This window comes from Galleria mellonella, unplaced genomic scaffold, assembly GCF_026898425.1.
Source record: "Galleria mellonella isolate WM207_F2 unplaced genomic scaffold, CSIRO_AGI_GalMel_v1 utg172, whole genome shotgun sequence".
Taxonomy (NCBI): domain Eukaryota; kingdom Metazoa; phylum Arthropoda; class Insecta; order Lepidoptera; family Pyralidae; genus Galleria; species Galleria mellonella.
The window spans coordinates 5,602,434-5,616,048 of NW_026442015.1; the positions used below are offsets into that span (position 1 = coordinate 5,602,434).

At 37.5% G+C, this 13,615-nt stretch overlaps 1 protein-coding gene across 4 annotated transcripts in view; it reads left to right on the top strand.

Annotated features, from left to right (window-relative positions):
* Window positions 1–13,615, top strand: part of LOC113509496 (acetyl-CoA carboxylase) — an 80,536-nt gene that overhangs the window by 50,110 nt on the left and 16,811 nt on the right. For all 4 annotated transcript variants that reach the window (XM_052892987.1, XM_052892988.1, XM_052892990.1 and 1 more), the window contains 14 exons: window positions 597–733; window positions 1,954–2,040; window positions 3,110–3,192; window positions 3,605–3,714; window positions 4,435–4,563; window positions 4,816–4,998; window positions 6,456–6,595; window positions 6,961–7,171; window positions 8,016–8,111; window positions 8,961–9,118; window positions 9,918–10,098; window positions 11,208–11,323; window positions 12,005–12,125; window positions 12,474–12,570. In XM_052892987.1, coding sequence (XP_052748947.1) covers window positions 597–733; window positions 1,954–2,040; window positions 3,110–3,192; window positions 3,605–3,714; window positions 4,435–4,563; window positions 4,816–4,998; window positions 6,456–6,595; window positions 6,961–7,171; window positions 8,016–8,111; window positions 8,961–9,118; window positions 9,918–10,098; window positions 11,208–11,323; window positions 12,005–12,125; window positions 12,474–12,570 — 1,849 coding nt within the window. The remainder of the gene's footprint in view (window positions 1–596; window positions 734–1,953; window positions 2,041–3,109; window positions 3,193–3,604; window positions 3,715–4,434; window positions 4,564–4,815; window positions 4,999–6,455; window positions 6,596–6,960; window positions 7,172–8,015; window positions 8,112–8,960; window positions 9,119–9,917; window positions 10,099–11,207; window positions 11,324–12,004; window positions 12,126–12,473; window positions 12,571–13,615) is intronic.

The following is a 13,615-nucleotide window of genomic DNA, read 5'->3' on the forward strand; positions in this document are numbered from 1 at the left end:
TTGTTTGGGTTTTAATGAAATAATCGCGAAGTCGATATCTCACGTTTTGAAAATAAATAGAAAATAAAAAAAAAAATGTGTATCTTGAGCTGGTTAAAATTTAGAAACCTCCGTTAACTTGGAAATATGTGACTTTTACTCGGGTTCCACTGTTGGGTAAATCTCACCTTATGGCTTCACATATCTCTATTCCGAACTTAGATCACGTCTTGTACTCCGAAATGTCCATCCATGTACTGTAAATTTTTACCACTCGGTATATGCGATTCATCTAATAGTAAGTGATTATTACAGCCCATGGATACTGATATCAAGGCGTTGGCGGCCCTTTAAAAATTTATAAAATTCTCTGTAAGGTCCTTCTGTCTATATTTATTCGAAAATGACGGTTTCACCATCATTTGATCTCTAATATGTAATGATTAGCCCAACGTATAATAGTAATAATATTGTATCTACTGCTGAATATAATAGCCTTAGTCGTCTTTTACGATATTCAAGGAAAAGGAAGGGGTGGCCTAATCTATGCCGGGATCCACACGGTTAATAATTTATAATATAAAAGTACTAATAATTTATGCAAATTATACCATCAGGTACTCTCGTCAACATCCGGTCGTATCCCAATAGCCGTGGAGAAGAAGGTGCGGAAACTGATGGCGCTGTACGAGAGGAACATCACCAGTGTGCTGGCGCAGTTCCCCAGTCAGCAGATCGCCAGTGTCATAGATCAGTGAGTGTACGGAATCTCTGTCGCGAGAGACAATTGCGTGTTAATTCTCAGGCATGAGGATCCTATGTAACTATATAAATTTCTCAATAACTCCATCGTATGGACTAATTATATAACTATATATAAGAACTATACTATGGACATGATCATGTTTTAATGTCTGTTTGTTTGTTAATTATCTCTTGGTGTTTTAACTGTTTAATCAATCATTATGAATAATTTGGAGATAGAGAAGGAGATAGACTATTGTTTTTATCAGTCAATAAACAAACCTTGATCACGCAGAAGTCACAAGGTAAAGTCGGGTAAAAGTTGTAAAATTTTATTTTAAAAAAGACAAATGCTTTATATAAACTAATACGTAAATATTTATCTGTATTACTATAATGTATATTGTAAAACTAATCCAGTTTCCTACAGGGCATCCTAGTGTAGGAATCATTATTGAACTTTTTGCTTATACATGTTTTGATTATAAATACATTTTTACTTTTTTTTTTTTACATTTAAAAGTTACTTGATAATAAGTCAGATAGGCAATTTGGTCAAAAACAGGGACTATTTTTCATCAGGCGAGTCATCTGATGCATTACCACTCTCCAATAAATAAAAATACTATAGTATGTATCAATAAAATACAATGAAAATGTGAACAAAAGGAAATTGCTCGGTTTTTTTATACCACTGAGGTGACAAACAAGTATGCGACTCACCTGATGGTAAGCGGTTATCATAGCCTATGAACGCCAGCAATACCAGAAACATTAAGCGCGCGTTGTCCACCCTGAAGAAACCTCTTTACCCCTTTTTTGAAGAACCCATGTTGTAGTCTCTGGGAAAAATTTCGACAGGAAGCTCATTCCATAACTTGAGCGTTCATGGGTAAAAACATGTCTGATGTCCAATAATAGTACAAAAAAAAAAAATTAAGGAATGTATCAATTTATTACTAATTTCATTTAATGTTTGGTTGACTGGGAGAGAATGCTTTTAGCATTAAGTCCGCCATTTACACATATTTGTACTAATGAATAAATTAATAAATAAATAAATGTTTCCCGTCATAGTTTCAACTAAACTTGGTACCTTTTTATGAAAAAAATATTAAGACTGTATTGGACGTAATAAACAGTATTATATTATTTCTTTAAAGGTCCCTATTTTTCTCAAATACATATAAAATGTTTAGATTAATTAAATAAAATAAACACTAGTTACAGCCACGCGGCGTCGCTCGCGAAACGAGCTGACAGAGACGTGTTCTTCATGAGCACTCAAGCGCTCGTTTTACTCGTGCAGAGGTACAGGTAAGAGAGATATTATAGGGTATCACCAACATAAGATATGTGCATGTAGCTTTATGTACAAGAGTACAGAGCTACAGACAAACTGCAAAGCAGTTTCGCGACACTAAAAATATATATTGCTTATGTATCTGGCAACTTTTGAAGAGAAATCGATTGCTTGGGTACCTCTGTCCCATTCCTGTTTCTACCGTGAAGCAGTAGTGTTTACATAGCTGTGTTTCAGTTTGAAGGGTGGGATATGGCGTGAATTTACTGGGTACAGAGGAATAACACCCGAGTCCTCAGGAATGGCAACGCATGGGGGGTATCATGGGCGAAACAGTATACTCTGTTATGTCCATGGTACTGCTCATGTCTATAGGCGACGGTTACCACTTTCCATCAGGTGGGTCGTCAGCTTGTTTGCCATTCTAAGTTGTATAAAAAAACAAAACAACTTCAAGTTAATAAATAACTATTACTGTTAGGATTTTATAATTGTATGTGGCAACACAACACTATTATATTTTTTTAAATCATCATCATCTCAGCCTTTTTCTGTCCATTGTTGAACATAGGCCTCCTCTATAGATTGCTATAAGGAATGGTTCTGAGCCACCTGAATTCACTGACTCTCTGCAATGCATTTAAGGTCGTCACTCCATCTAGTGGGGGCTTGTTTTACACTGCATTTACCTACAGTGTGGCTACTTAAGAAAATTTCTTCCCCATCGGTTGTCGGTTCCTCAAGCTATGTGACTAGCCCATTGTCACTGGGGGAAAGGGATTGTTAGTAATGGAGACTGAGAATTCCATTGCTAGCAATATACTGGTTGGGTATGCCTATGGTCGACTTTTTCGCGGTTCCCCCTGGAAACTCTCATGGTTAATTCCTGATGAATTCATCATGATGGGCTAACTGGCCTGTTTTCATTCTCATCTATCACCCTTCACTGGTGCTCTGCCAACGTATTCCGTTAGCGCAGGCGGGGTTACCATTCCATCTTCACTAAAAAAAAAAACCATTGTCACTTCAGCTTGCTTATCTTTCATATATATTAATATGTTTAAATTAATATTATATTCATAGGAATGGCATCCGCGGTCGTATGAAGGCAGCCGTGCACGACCTACTCAAGCAGTATTACCTGGTGGAAAGCCACTTCCAGCTCGGTAAGTATTTCCTATATGAGAAAAATATATGCTACTGTCTGATTGTTTTCTACAAGATAAATAATAAATAAGAATATGAAATAATATCTCTTCTTGAGTATATTCTGGCAAGGTAGACTTTGTACAAAAGTCGATTGCTCGGGTACCTTTGTCCCATTCGTGTTTCCACTGTAAATCAGTTGTGTTTGCATGGCTGTGTTTCGGTTTGAAGGGTGGGATATGGCGTGAATTTACTGGGTACAGAGGAATAACACATGAGTCCTCAGGAATGGCAACGCATGGGGTGTATCATGAGCGAAACAGTATACTCTATATCGCTAGTAAAGGGTTTGATAATCCCCATTGTTAGTCCAATGGCCTAGTAGTGGGACAAAAATTTCATTAAATTATTTTTTTTTCGTAATTGTTCCAGGGTCGTACGACAAGTGCGTGGTGGCTCTCCGCGACCGCTACAAGGACGACATGCAAGCGGTGGCCAACATTATATTCTCGCACAATCAAGTCTCCAAGAAGAATTTACTGGTTTGTACATGTACATAATGTTGACCCTACGTTGATAAGTCTTAATAGAGAGCTTAATGCCATATGGCATATCATTAGTAAGGGAAGTAAGTAATTTATTATAGTTACAATTGTATATTATTGTAAATATATATATATTTACATTATTACATGTATTACGTCTTCCTATTTAAAAATAATAGAATTTTCGTCGTGCCTCCGATCAAACTGTTTATAATTACTCCTCTCCATCCAAAGGTTGCCTGGAAGAGATCGCTTTTAGCGATAAGGTCGCCCATTGTTTTCTCACTGTGATTATTTCTTGTAATTGTTTATATTTATAATAAGTTTACTATTGTAATCTTTTTAAGGAATCAATAAAGAGTATCTATCTATCTATCTATCTACATCAGGGGTTCCCAAACTTATTTTGTCTACTGCCCGCTTTGAGAAAAAAATATTTTTGGTGCCTCCATTTTTTCACCTACTTAAAAACTACTATTACTTCAAATTAATCAATTATTGTATAAGTTAATAAATTTTTTCTGGGTATCTTACCGCCTCCCTTTAGGCCTGCAACGCCCACAAGGGGGCGTTATCGCCCACTTTGGGAAAGGCTACCTAGGCGGTTACCACTTTCCATCAGGTGCGCCGTCGGCTTGTTTGCCATTCTAAGTTGTATAAAAAAAGGCTGATCTACATTTTAACTATGTACTAAATATAAAAATATTTCCTTATTAGGTGACACTCCTGATCGACCACCTGTGGTCCAACGAGCCCGGGCTGACGGACGAGCTGGCCGCCACCCTCAATGAGCTGACCTCGCTGCACAGAGCTGAGCACAGCAGGGTCGCGCTCAGAGCAAGACAGGTATGCTTTTATACAATTTTCTTATATGAATGACAGTTGAATGGTAACGCCACTTATTTACATAGTGGTGAACCAGTATAAGCAATGAAGTCAGGTTAATTTTTTTTTTAATGGTGATAATAGAATGGTAACTCCGCCTGCGCTATCCGTATACAATGGCGGGGCACCAGTAAGGGATGATAGGTGACCATTCAAAAATGTTTGTATTTATGTTTACTTGAACAATAATTATTTTTATCCATTCACTGTCAGGTGTTAATAGCGGCTCACCAGCCGGCGTACGAGCTCCGCCACAACCAGATGGAGTCGATATTCCTGTCGGCGGTGGACATGTACGGCCACGACTTCCACCCGGAGAACTTGCAGAAGCTGATACTGTCGGAAACGTCCATATTCGATATACTGCACGATTTCTTTTATCACTCCAATGCAGCGGTAAGTGGTAACGATATGTTACTTTTGAAAAAATGGATTTTTATTCAATAAGATTTTTTTAACTGTAATGTGTGTTGAATTTCCTTCGGTTATGATAAAAAGTGTTAGTGGACTGTATCGTGAATTTATAATTTACTAATATATAAAAATATAAAAGAGAGAATGACTTACCAATCTAATTTTGATTCCCTGTTACACTGCAGGTTATCTAAATACCTAAGTTAAAACTAAGAGCTGGCTGCCAGACTTACCACGATTGTTGCCATCGGAAATCTATTCTACCATACACTATTTTGTTGAAATATATAATAAATGTATTTTATTTGCTTAAATCTTATATCCATAAATTATAAATAAACTCTAATTTACGAGAACAATAAACTTTTGAATGTTATACCACGAGAGATGGCGAAGAGTCGCCATACTAAATAACAAAAATTATTACTTTAACTTGCCAGTATCGAAAAATTATAATATTTGGAGTATTTTCAATTAAAAGTGAACATGTGTAATTACGCATTTCTGGGATACTGCTTTAGAGATGTTTTAAGAGGGAAGCTGCTGCCCATCCCTCGCCCTCTCTTAGTCGCCTCTTACGACATCCACGGGAAAAGAAGGGGTGGTTTACTTTATGTCGAAACCTTTATGTATGCGACTGAAGGACTTGTATCCATAGCTATGAATAAATTTAAAAAAAGTGCCTACGCACTATATATATATATATATATATATATATATATATATATATATATATATATATATATATATATATATATAAATGGTGGATTTTTCTGTCAAATTAATTTTTTTTTAATGGGGATTATGCTGTCAAATTGAAACTTTTTTCAGTGTTGACAGTACAAGCATGTTTTATGTTATTCATGCGGTCATTTCATTTTGGACGTGCTTCAATTAAAAATTGTCAGCGATAATTATAAATATGATGTTAAAATTTTTTTTTGTTATTTCACTTTATACGTAGCGAAGTACGTATCGGGTCGCTAGTTTATTTATATTTATTAACATTATTGTGACATCGTACTTTTATTTTCGCCTGACAATTATTATTATTATTTATTAAAATGTATTTAAAATTAGAATGTAATGATGTATGAAATTTACTTGTACGTATAATTTTTAACTGTCTGTGTAACTACATATGTTTGTATGCCATACAGGCTAAACATTTTGAACGACACTGTATTGTTAACATCTGCATGTATTTATACGTATGTTTTACAAATAAATAATCTTGAATGTATATATATTATAGCAGTGTTTCCCAACCTTTTTTGTGCTATGCACCACTTGAACATTTCTAAAATTTTTATGCCCCCATACATAATTTTTCCCGACAAAGTTTACTTGACGACTAATCGCCCAGTTGATATTTTGGTAATTTTGAATGTTGTGTCCGGGGCGTGATAGTAGTGATAGATGCGTGTTGACATCGGCAGGTGTGCAACGCAGCACTGGAGGTGTACGTGCGGCGCGCGTACACGTCGTACGACATCGCGTGCCTGCAGCACCTGGCGCTGTCCGGCGAGCTCGGCGTCGTGCACTTCCAGTTCGTGCTGCCCACAGGACACCCCAACAGGTACATCTCCTTTTATTATTATACCACGGTATGTGGCCACACCGTCCTGAGTTAATACAGAGACAACATGATCCGTAGTAAGATCAACTGAAAAGAGAATGAATTATTATCAACGGTTTTTTAAATGGGTTATAATGGATTGGTAATCCGTCTGTGCTATTGGTATACACTGGCGAGGCACCAGTGAGGAGTGATAGGTAAAGATAAAAAGACAGGCCAGTTATTCAGATGGTTTCCAGCGGGGACCACGTGAAGGTCGACCTGACAGGGTAATTTGCTAACAATGGGACTAGTAGTCCATATTACTAACAATCCCTTCCCCTCCAAAACGGCCAATTTATATTCAACAAATAATATGTCACCAGGATTCCAATCAGCCAATCGGAGATCGAGCTCTCGGCCGCCCAGGACCAGGAGGGTATACCGGCAGAGCTGTGCACCGCGGCGATGAGGAAATGCCACCACAGAACCGGTGCCCTGGCTGCGTTCACGTCCTTCGACCAGTTCGTGCAGTACGCCGACGAGCTGCTAGATTTGGTGCATGACTTCGCCAGTTCGGCGACTGTTAGAAGAGAAGTGAGTTGTCTTATCAATATTAATTGGAATATTGAATGGCAAACAAGCTTACGGCCCACCTGATGGATTGCTCTGTGATATCCATGGTATCCCTTATCATTATTTAGAACTATGCTGTTGTACCACTATATCATCATATTAGTCCGTTAACTGTCCACTGTTGAACATAGGCCTTTCCCGGAAGGTTCTACTAGTAGTTGCCATGCTTGGCAAGTAGGTTGGCGACCGCAACACAGCTTTGGTGATGTTTTAAAAGGGACAGTACTGCCCATCCCTCGACTATTGAGTTATCTTAGTTACCTCTAACGACACTCACGGGAAAGGCAGGGATGGCCCATTTTATGCCGGGACTACACGGCGAACTTATGTACACCTTTGTAGAGGTGTTGTCTGTCTGTCCTCTGTCTTGGCGTGAATTTACTGGGTACAGAGGAATAACATCTGAGTCCTCAGGAATGGCAACGCATGGGGGGTATCATGGGAAAAACAGTATACTCTGTTATGTGCATGGTACTGAATGGCGCATACAAAAAAAAAATGGCGGAATTTGTAGTGGAGTTCTCAGGTATGGACAGAGATATTACTAGGTCCTAGACACTTAAAAGAGCACACAGACATCTAGACTCTAGGAGATATCTGTGTGCTTTTTAAAGTGACTGACCTCTGTTTATTTCGTTAAAAGGGTTATGATTTTCGAGCGTACATGATCTTTTACTGTAGGTAACAAGGCCTCAATATAAAACTAATATGGCGCCCCTAAAGCTCCATTAGTTTCGGGATCATCCTCGACCCTTAGACATGAGCGGCAACCTACTTTGCTAAGTTAATTCATAATTGTTATCAGGATCTGCAAGTACTGCAGGAGGGCAGCGAGAGTCGCGACAGCACAAGCATCAATGTAGGACACGACTACAAGGCCATTCCTGATGCTGATGATGTGGTGAGTATGTCGCTTTGGATGGATTGAGTATGTCGACGGATTTTTTAACCGGCTTTAAAAAAGGACGGGTTTTAAACTCCTTCGAATCTTTTTTTATGTATGCTACCACCTTACTGAAGGTTGCTTGGTTCCGATTTGAAATATTCTTTTTCTTACCTGAGAGAATGTACTTACAGATTGATATAGACCCATAGAAATTTCATCAAAATCAGTTTAGTAGTTTAGTTTTTAAATCAAAATATCTGGTTTTATCAAAATTTAAGTCCTTTTTTTGTGGAATAAAATGTTAAATTATTTTTTAATCACAATAAAAAAAAAAACAAAAATTTGATGTTGTTGAGCATAATCATATTTTCATCCATTAATTTTGTGATCATGTGATGAGTTATCGAATGATTTTCGTATTAAATAACTCTTAATTGGTGTAATTACTTGTGAATATCTAATATTTAAGTTGCATATTAATTCTCATCATAATTCTATCAGAAATTTTCATTGTATCGAAGCACTTTACATACACTGACAACCTAATAGTTTATATTATTCATGAATTTTGTATAAGTTTTGTCATATTTAAGTATATTTGTTTTTATATATATATTTATTTTTATATATTAATTTTTTTTGTATTAAAAATCAACCTATTCTGTATTCTGACCTCTATGGTTGTGAATGTTGATTACGACTATACACAATTTGGACTGAATAAATAAATAAATAATGCTAATATTTAAATTATATAAAAAAAAAGTTTTGTTAGTAATGTTTGTTTTAAATATACAGAAAAAATAAATTAAATACAAAAAAAATTTAGTGTAGAATATTTAAATTTTAAATATATTATTTCAGCCACTGGAGCCGATCCATATCCTGATGATCGGGGTACGAGACACGGGCGAGAGCGACGACGGGGCGGTGTCGCGCCGCTTCGGCAACTTCTGCCGCGCGCACCGCCACGAGCTGCACCACAAGCGGATACGGCGCATCACCTTCATGTCGCTCATCAAGTCAGTACTACGCTTGTTTGTTTCATCATCATCACCAGAGGGAGACTCTGTACAAAAGAGAGGAATTAATAAGTGTCAATAACTTATGGAGATATTTTAAAGTAATAACTACCTGTTTAATTTACGTGTAATTATATCGAGAAAGCTCAATTAGTTTCGGGATCAATTCGTGTGTGACCAGCCCTTTGCCACTTCGGTTTGATTATTTTTTATTTGCTTGCTTATCATTTATTTATTTCGAAATAATAAAGAGAGTTTTGCTAGTAGTTGCCACGCCTAACAGGCGGATTGACTACCGCAGTTAGATTTTTTTTATACATCTTAGATTGGCAAACAAGCTGACGGTCCACCTGATAGAAAGTGGTAACCGTCGCCTGTAGACATGAGCAGTACCATGGACATAACAGAGTATACTGTTTCGCCCATAACACCCGCCATGCGTTGCCATTCCTGAGAACTCAGGTGTTATTCCTCTGTACCCAGTAAATTCACGCCATATCCCACCCTTCAAACCGAAACACAGCCATGCAAACACAGCTGCTACACGGTTGAAACACGCATGGGACAGAGGTACCCAAGCAATCGACTATTGTACAAAGTCTCCCTCTGGTAACTCCCTCTAGATACTCGCCAATTGTCATAAAGTCCCGGCATAGAATGGGCCATCCCTTCTTTTCTCGTGGGTGTCGTAGGAGGTGACTAAAATAATTTAATGGTCAAGGTACAGGCAGCAGCGTCCCTCTTAAAATATCATCAAAGCCTAACTGCGGTTGTAAATTTCATGACAAAATAATTGCAGGCGCCAATTCCCCAAGTTCTTCACGTACCGTGCCCGTAACGACTTCACCGAGGACACCATCTATCGCCACCTGGAGCCAGCGTCCGCCTTCCAGCTGGAGCTGTACAGGATGAGGAGTTACGAGCTCGAGGCGCTGCCCACTAGCAACCAGAAGATGCATTTGTATTTGGGCAAGGCTAAGGTGAGCTCTCTGTCTGGTGATGCAGTAACAACATACTGTTTATCAACTCTTTCTTTACTAGGAAGTATTAAGATGCATCAAAAAACTATTTTTCAGTATAAGATAGCCAAAATTCCAAATAGAAAATCCTTGTCATGTCGATGCGGTCCCCCCTAAAAACCATTGTGGCTATCTTTTTTTTTATACAACTTAGAATGGCAAACAAGCTGAAGGCCCACCTGTTGTAAAGTGGTAACCGTCGCCTACAGACATGAGCAGTACCATGGACATAACAGAGTATACTGTTTCGCCCATGATACTCCCGATGCATTGCCATTCCTGAGGACTCAGGTGTTATTCCTCTGTACCCAGTAAATTCACGCCATATCCCACCCTTCAAACCGAAACACAGCCGTGCAAACACAACTGCCTCAGGGTAGAAACACGAATGGGACAGAGGTACCCAAGCAATCGACTTTTGTACAAAGTAAAGTCTAATATAGTTATTGTTTTAAATATTTTTTTTTTATACCACGAAAAAGGCAAATAAGCATATATAATAGCTTGAAAACTTTCTGAAACCTCCAAATGACACCCTCAGTGGCAGAGTGTAAAATGCACTTATTGATGGTTGTATTTCAGATTTACATCATTAATACTCTGATTTTAATTAGAATCTTTTAAATTCCCTATTCTGTGCTAATATGAAATTATTTAACACATGCATTTTGATATGGTTACGGAATGTATCTTATTATACATTGCCATACTACACATCACACTGTACGCGACTAATTAGGTTCTAGTATGTGAGGGTAAATTCATATTGTCAATCGCGAGCGGTACGACGACAAAAGGTGTCTGTATGCATCATTTCAAACAATTCCTCAGAACAATCCGTTATACAAGCGGTAGAACACACGAAGGGAAGCAAAGTTTCGCCTTAGACTTAAGGGCTCACTATCCCCTGAGAGCTTGGAATTGTCATCAATTCTCATAGTCTGTATTTGAACCGAGTTGAGAGAACCAAGCTGGTATCATAATACGACGCTGCTTGATTATTTTAAATTAAATTAAAACAAAGTTGTTAAATCTGAGTTGTCAATTGAACATTGTTTAATTCATTTCAGGTGAAGAAAGGCCAAGAGGTTACAGATTACCGCTTCTTCATCCGGTCCATTATCCGGCATCAGGATCTTATCACTAAAGAGGCCAGTTTCGAGTATTTACAGAATGAAGGTGAAAGGTTAGTAATGAGGATGTACCTATGTACATTTTTTTAATCAATATCTATGTAAATGACAGTGAGTTCATTAACCTCCTAACATGGACATTATGGATGTATTTGTTTTTTGAATTTCACATCTCTTTATTTACTTTATTATGGGCGAGAAAATAACACTAATTAGATAGATAGATACTCTTTATTGTTTCCTTCCAAAATATTACAATTCTAATCTTATTATAGATACAAACAATTACAAGAAATGATCACAGTGAGAAAACAATGGGCGGCTTTATTCGTAAAAGCAATCTCTTCCAGGCAACCTTTGGATGGAAAGGAGTAATTATAAACAGTTAGGTGGCCTAGCTGTGTTACAACACAGAAAAATTTTATTAAATTAATTCATTTGAGAATTTAACTCAAGTCTTTATTTCTGTTAAATATATTGTTTGATGTTATGATGAGGGAATAAAAAAAGAAAGAAGAAAAATAATTTATACAGTGACATACATAGACATAACAACAGATAACAAAAACAAATTTTAGTAACTAAAATGGTCCCTGTTATAAAAAGAAAACTGCCTCATTGCACTCTGAAATTGCAATATATAAATGCATACACAACTGCTTAATGGTACAAACATGAGTAAGTAAGCAGATTACTTTGGACAGTATTTTCTAATGGTGGTTTTGATGGTCCAGGGTCCTGTTGGAGGCGATGGACGAGCTGGAGGTGGCCTTCTCCCACCCGTTGGCGAAGCGCACTGACTGCAACCACATATTCCTCAACTTCGGGCCCACTGTCATCATGGACCCTGCCAAAGTGAGTATATGTCAGTGAAGGTAGGGTGTATAAAATGGTATTTATTGGTAGCAGAGCATAATTAAAATTTTCATTCATTCAGAATAATCATTTAATTTATTGTTTCAAACATTCATTCAAATATCATCAATTTAAGTGTACGTTTTTTGTTTGTATGTAATATTTTACTACCGGCATTATTTTATTGTGAACTGGTTTCGATAATTTTTCATTCGAAAAATTTGGTATTGCTTCCATGTTAACTTTGTCGAAATTGAAATTGGTATCTTTGTAGAAAAAAAAAATGAAAATTATTCTGTAGTCAAATATTCATCTGCAGATAAATAATTTAACTTCTTTTAATTACAGATCGAGGAGTCTGTGCTGGGTATGGTGATGAGGTACGGACCCCGCCTCTGGAAACTTAGGGTGCTCCAAGCAGAGATTAGATTCACACTCAGGATCGGTGTGTATGAATAAATGATATTTACAAAATATACATCGTTGGCTTATAACAGACTGGAATTAATGCGGCCGTTTAGTTAAATTATGATAATTTACCTGGGTTATCAAATCCACCGTTTTTGTCTTGTGATCCCGGCATAGAATGGGCCACACCTTTCTATCCCGTGGATTTTTTTTATACAACTTAAAATGGCAAACAAGCTGACGGCCCACCTGATGGAAAGTGGTAACCGTGGCCTATAGACATGAGCAGTACCATGGACATAACAGAGTATATTGTTTTGCCCATGATACCCCCCATGCGTTGCCATTCCTGAGGACTCAGATGTTATTCCTCTGTACCCAGTAAATTCACGCCATATCCCACCCTTCAAACCGAAACACAGCCATGCAAACACAACTGCTTCACGGTTGAAACACGAATGGGACAGAGGTACCCAAGCAATCGACTTTCGTACAAAGTAGTGATGTGGAAATGGAGTTTTTTGTTTTGTATGAATGATAATTATCGTTCCATTATAATGGAATGATATCTGGGGATGTCATTCCTGCGCTATCAGTATACTCTGGCGGGGTACCAGGGAGGGGTGATAGGTGAAAGATCAAAGTAGGTCAGTTTGCCCATCATGATGAGTTCTTCAAGAATTAACTACGATGGTTTCCAGGGGAACCACGTGGAAGTTGACCTGATAGGGGGGTATATTGTTGGCAATAGGGCTGTTAGACCCCATAACTAACAATCCCTTACCCCGGAAATGGAGTTATCGCAGTGCAGTAATTATAACGTATTTATGAATGAATGAACACTCTTTATTGTTTCCTTTAAAAGAATGGTACAGATTATATAAATATTAATAATTAATAATATGTACACAAACAAAATGAATAATTAATTACACAAGCTTTAATTACATGAAAGCAAAATAAAGAGGCAACAATGGGCGGCTTTATCGCTAAGCAATTACATTTACCCAGTCTATATCTTTGTATACTCTCGATATTTCGACACGAGAGTTCCAGAGTCGACTCGTTCATAAAACTAGTGG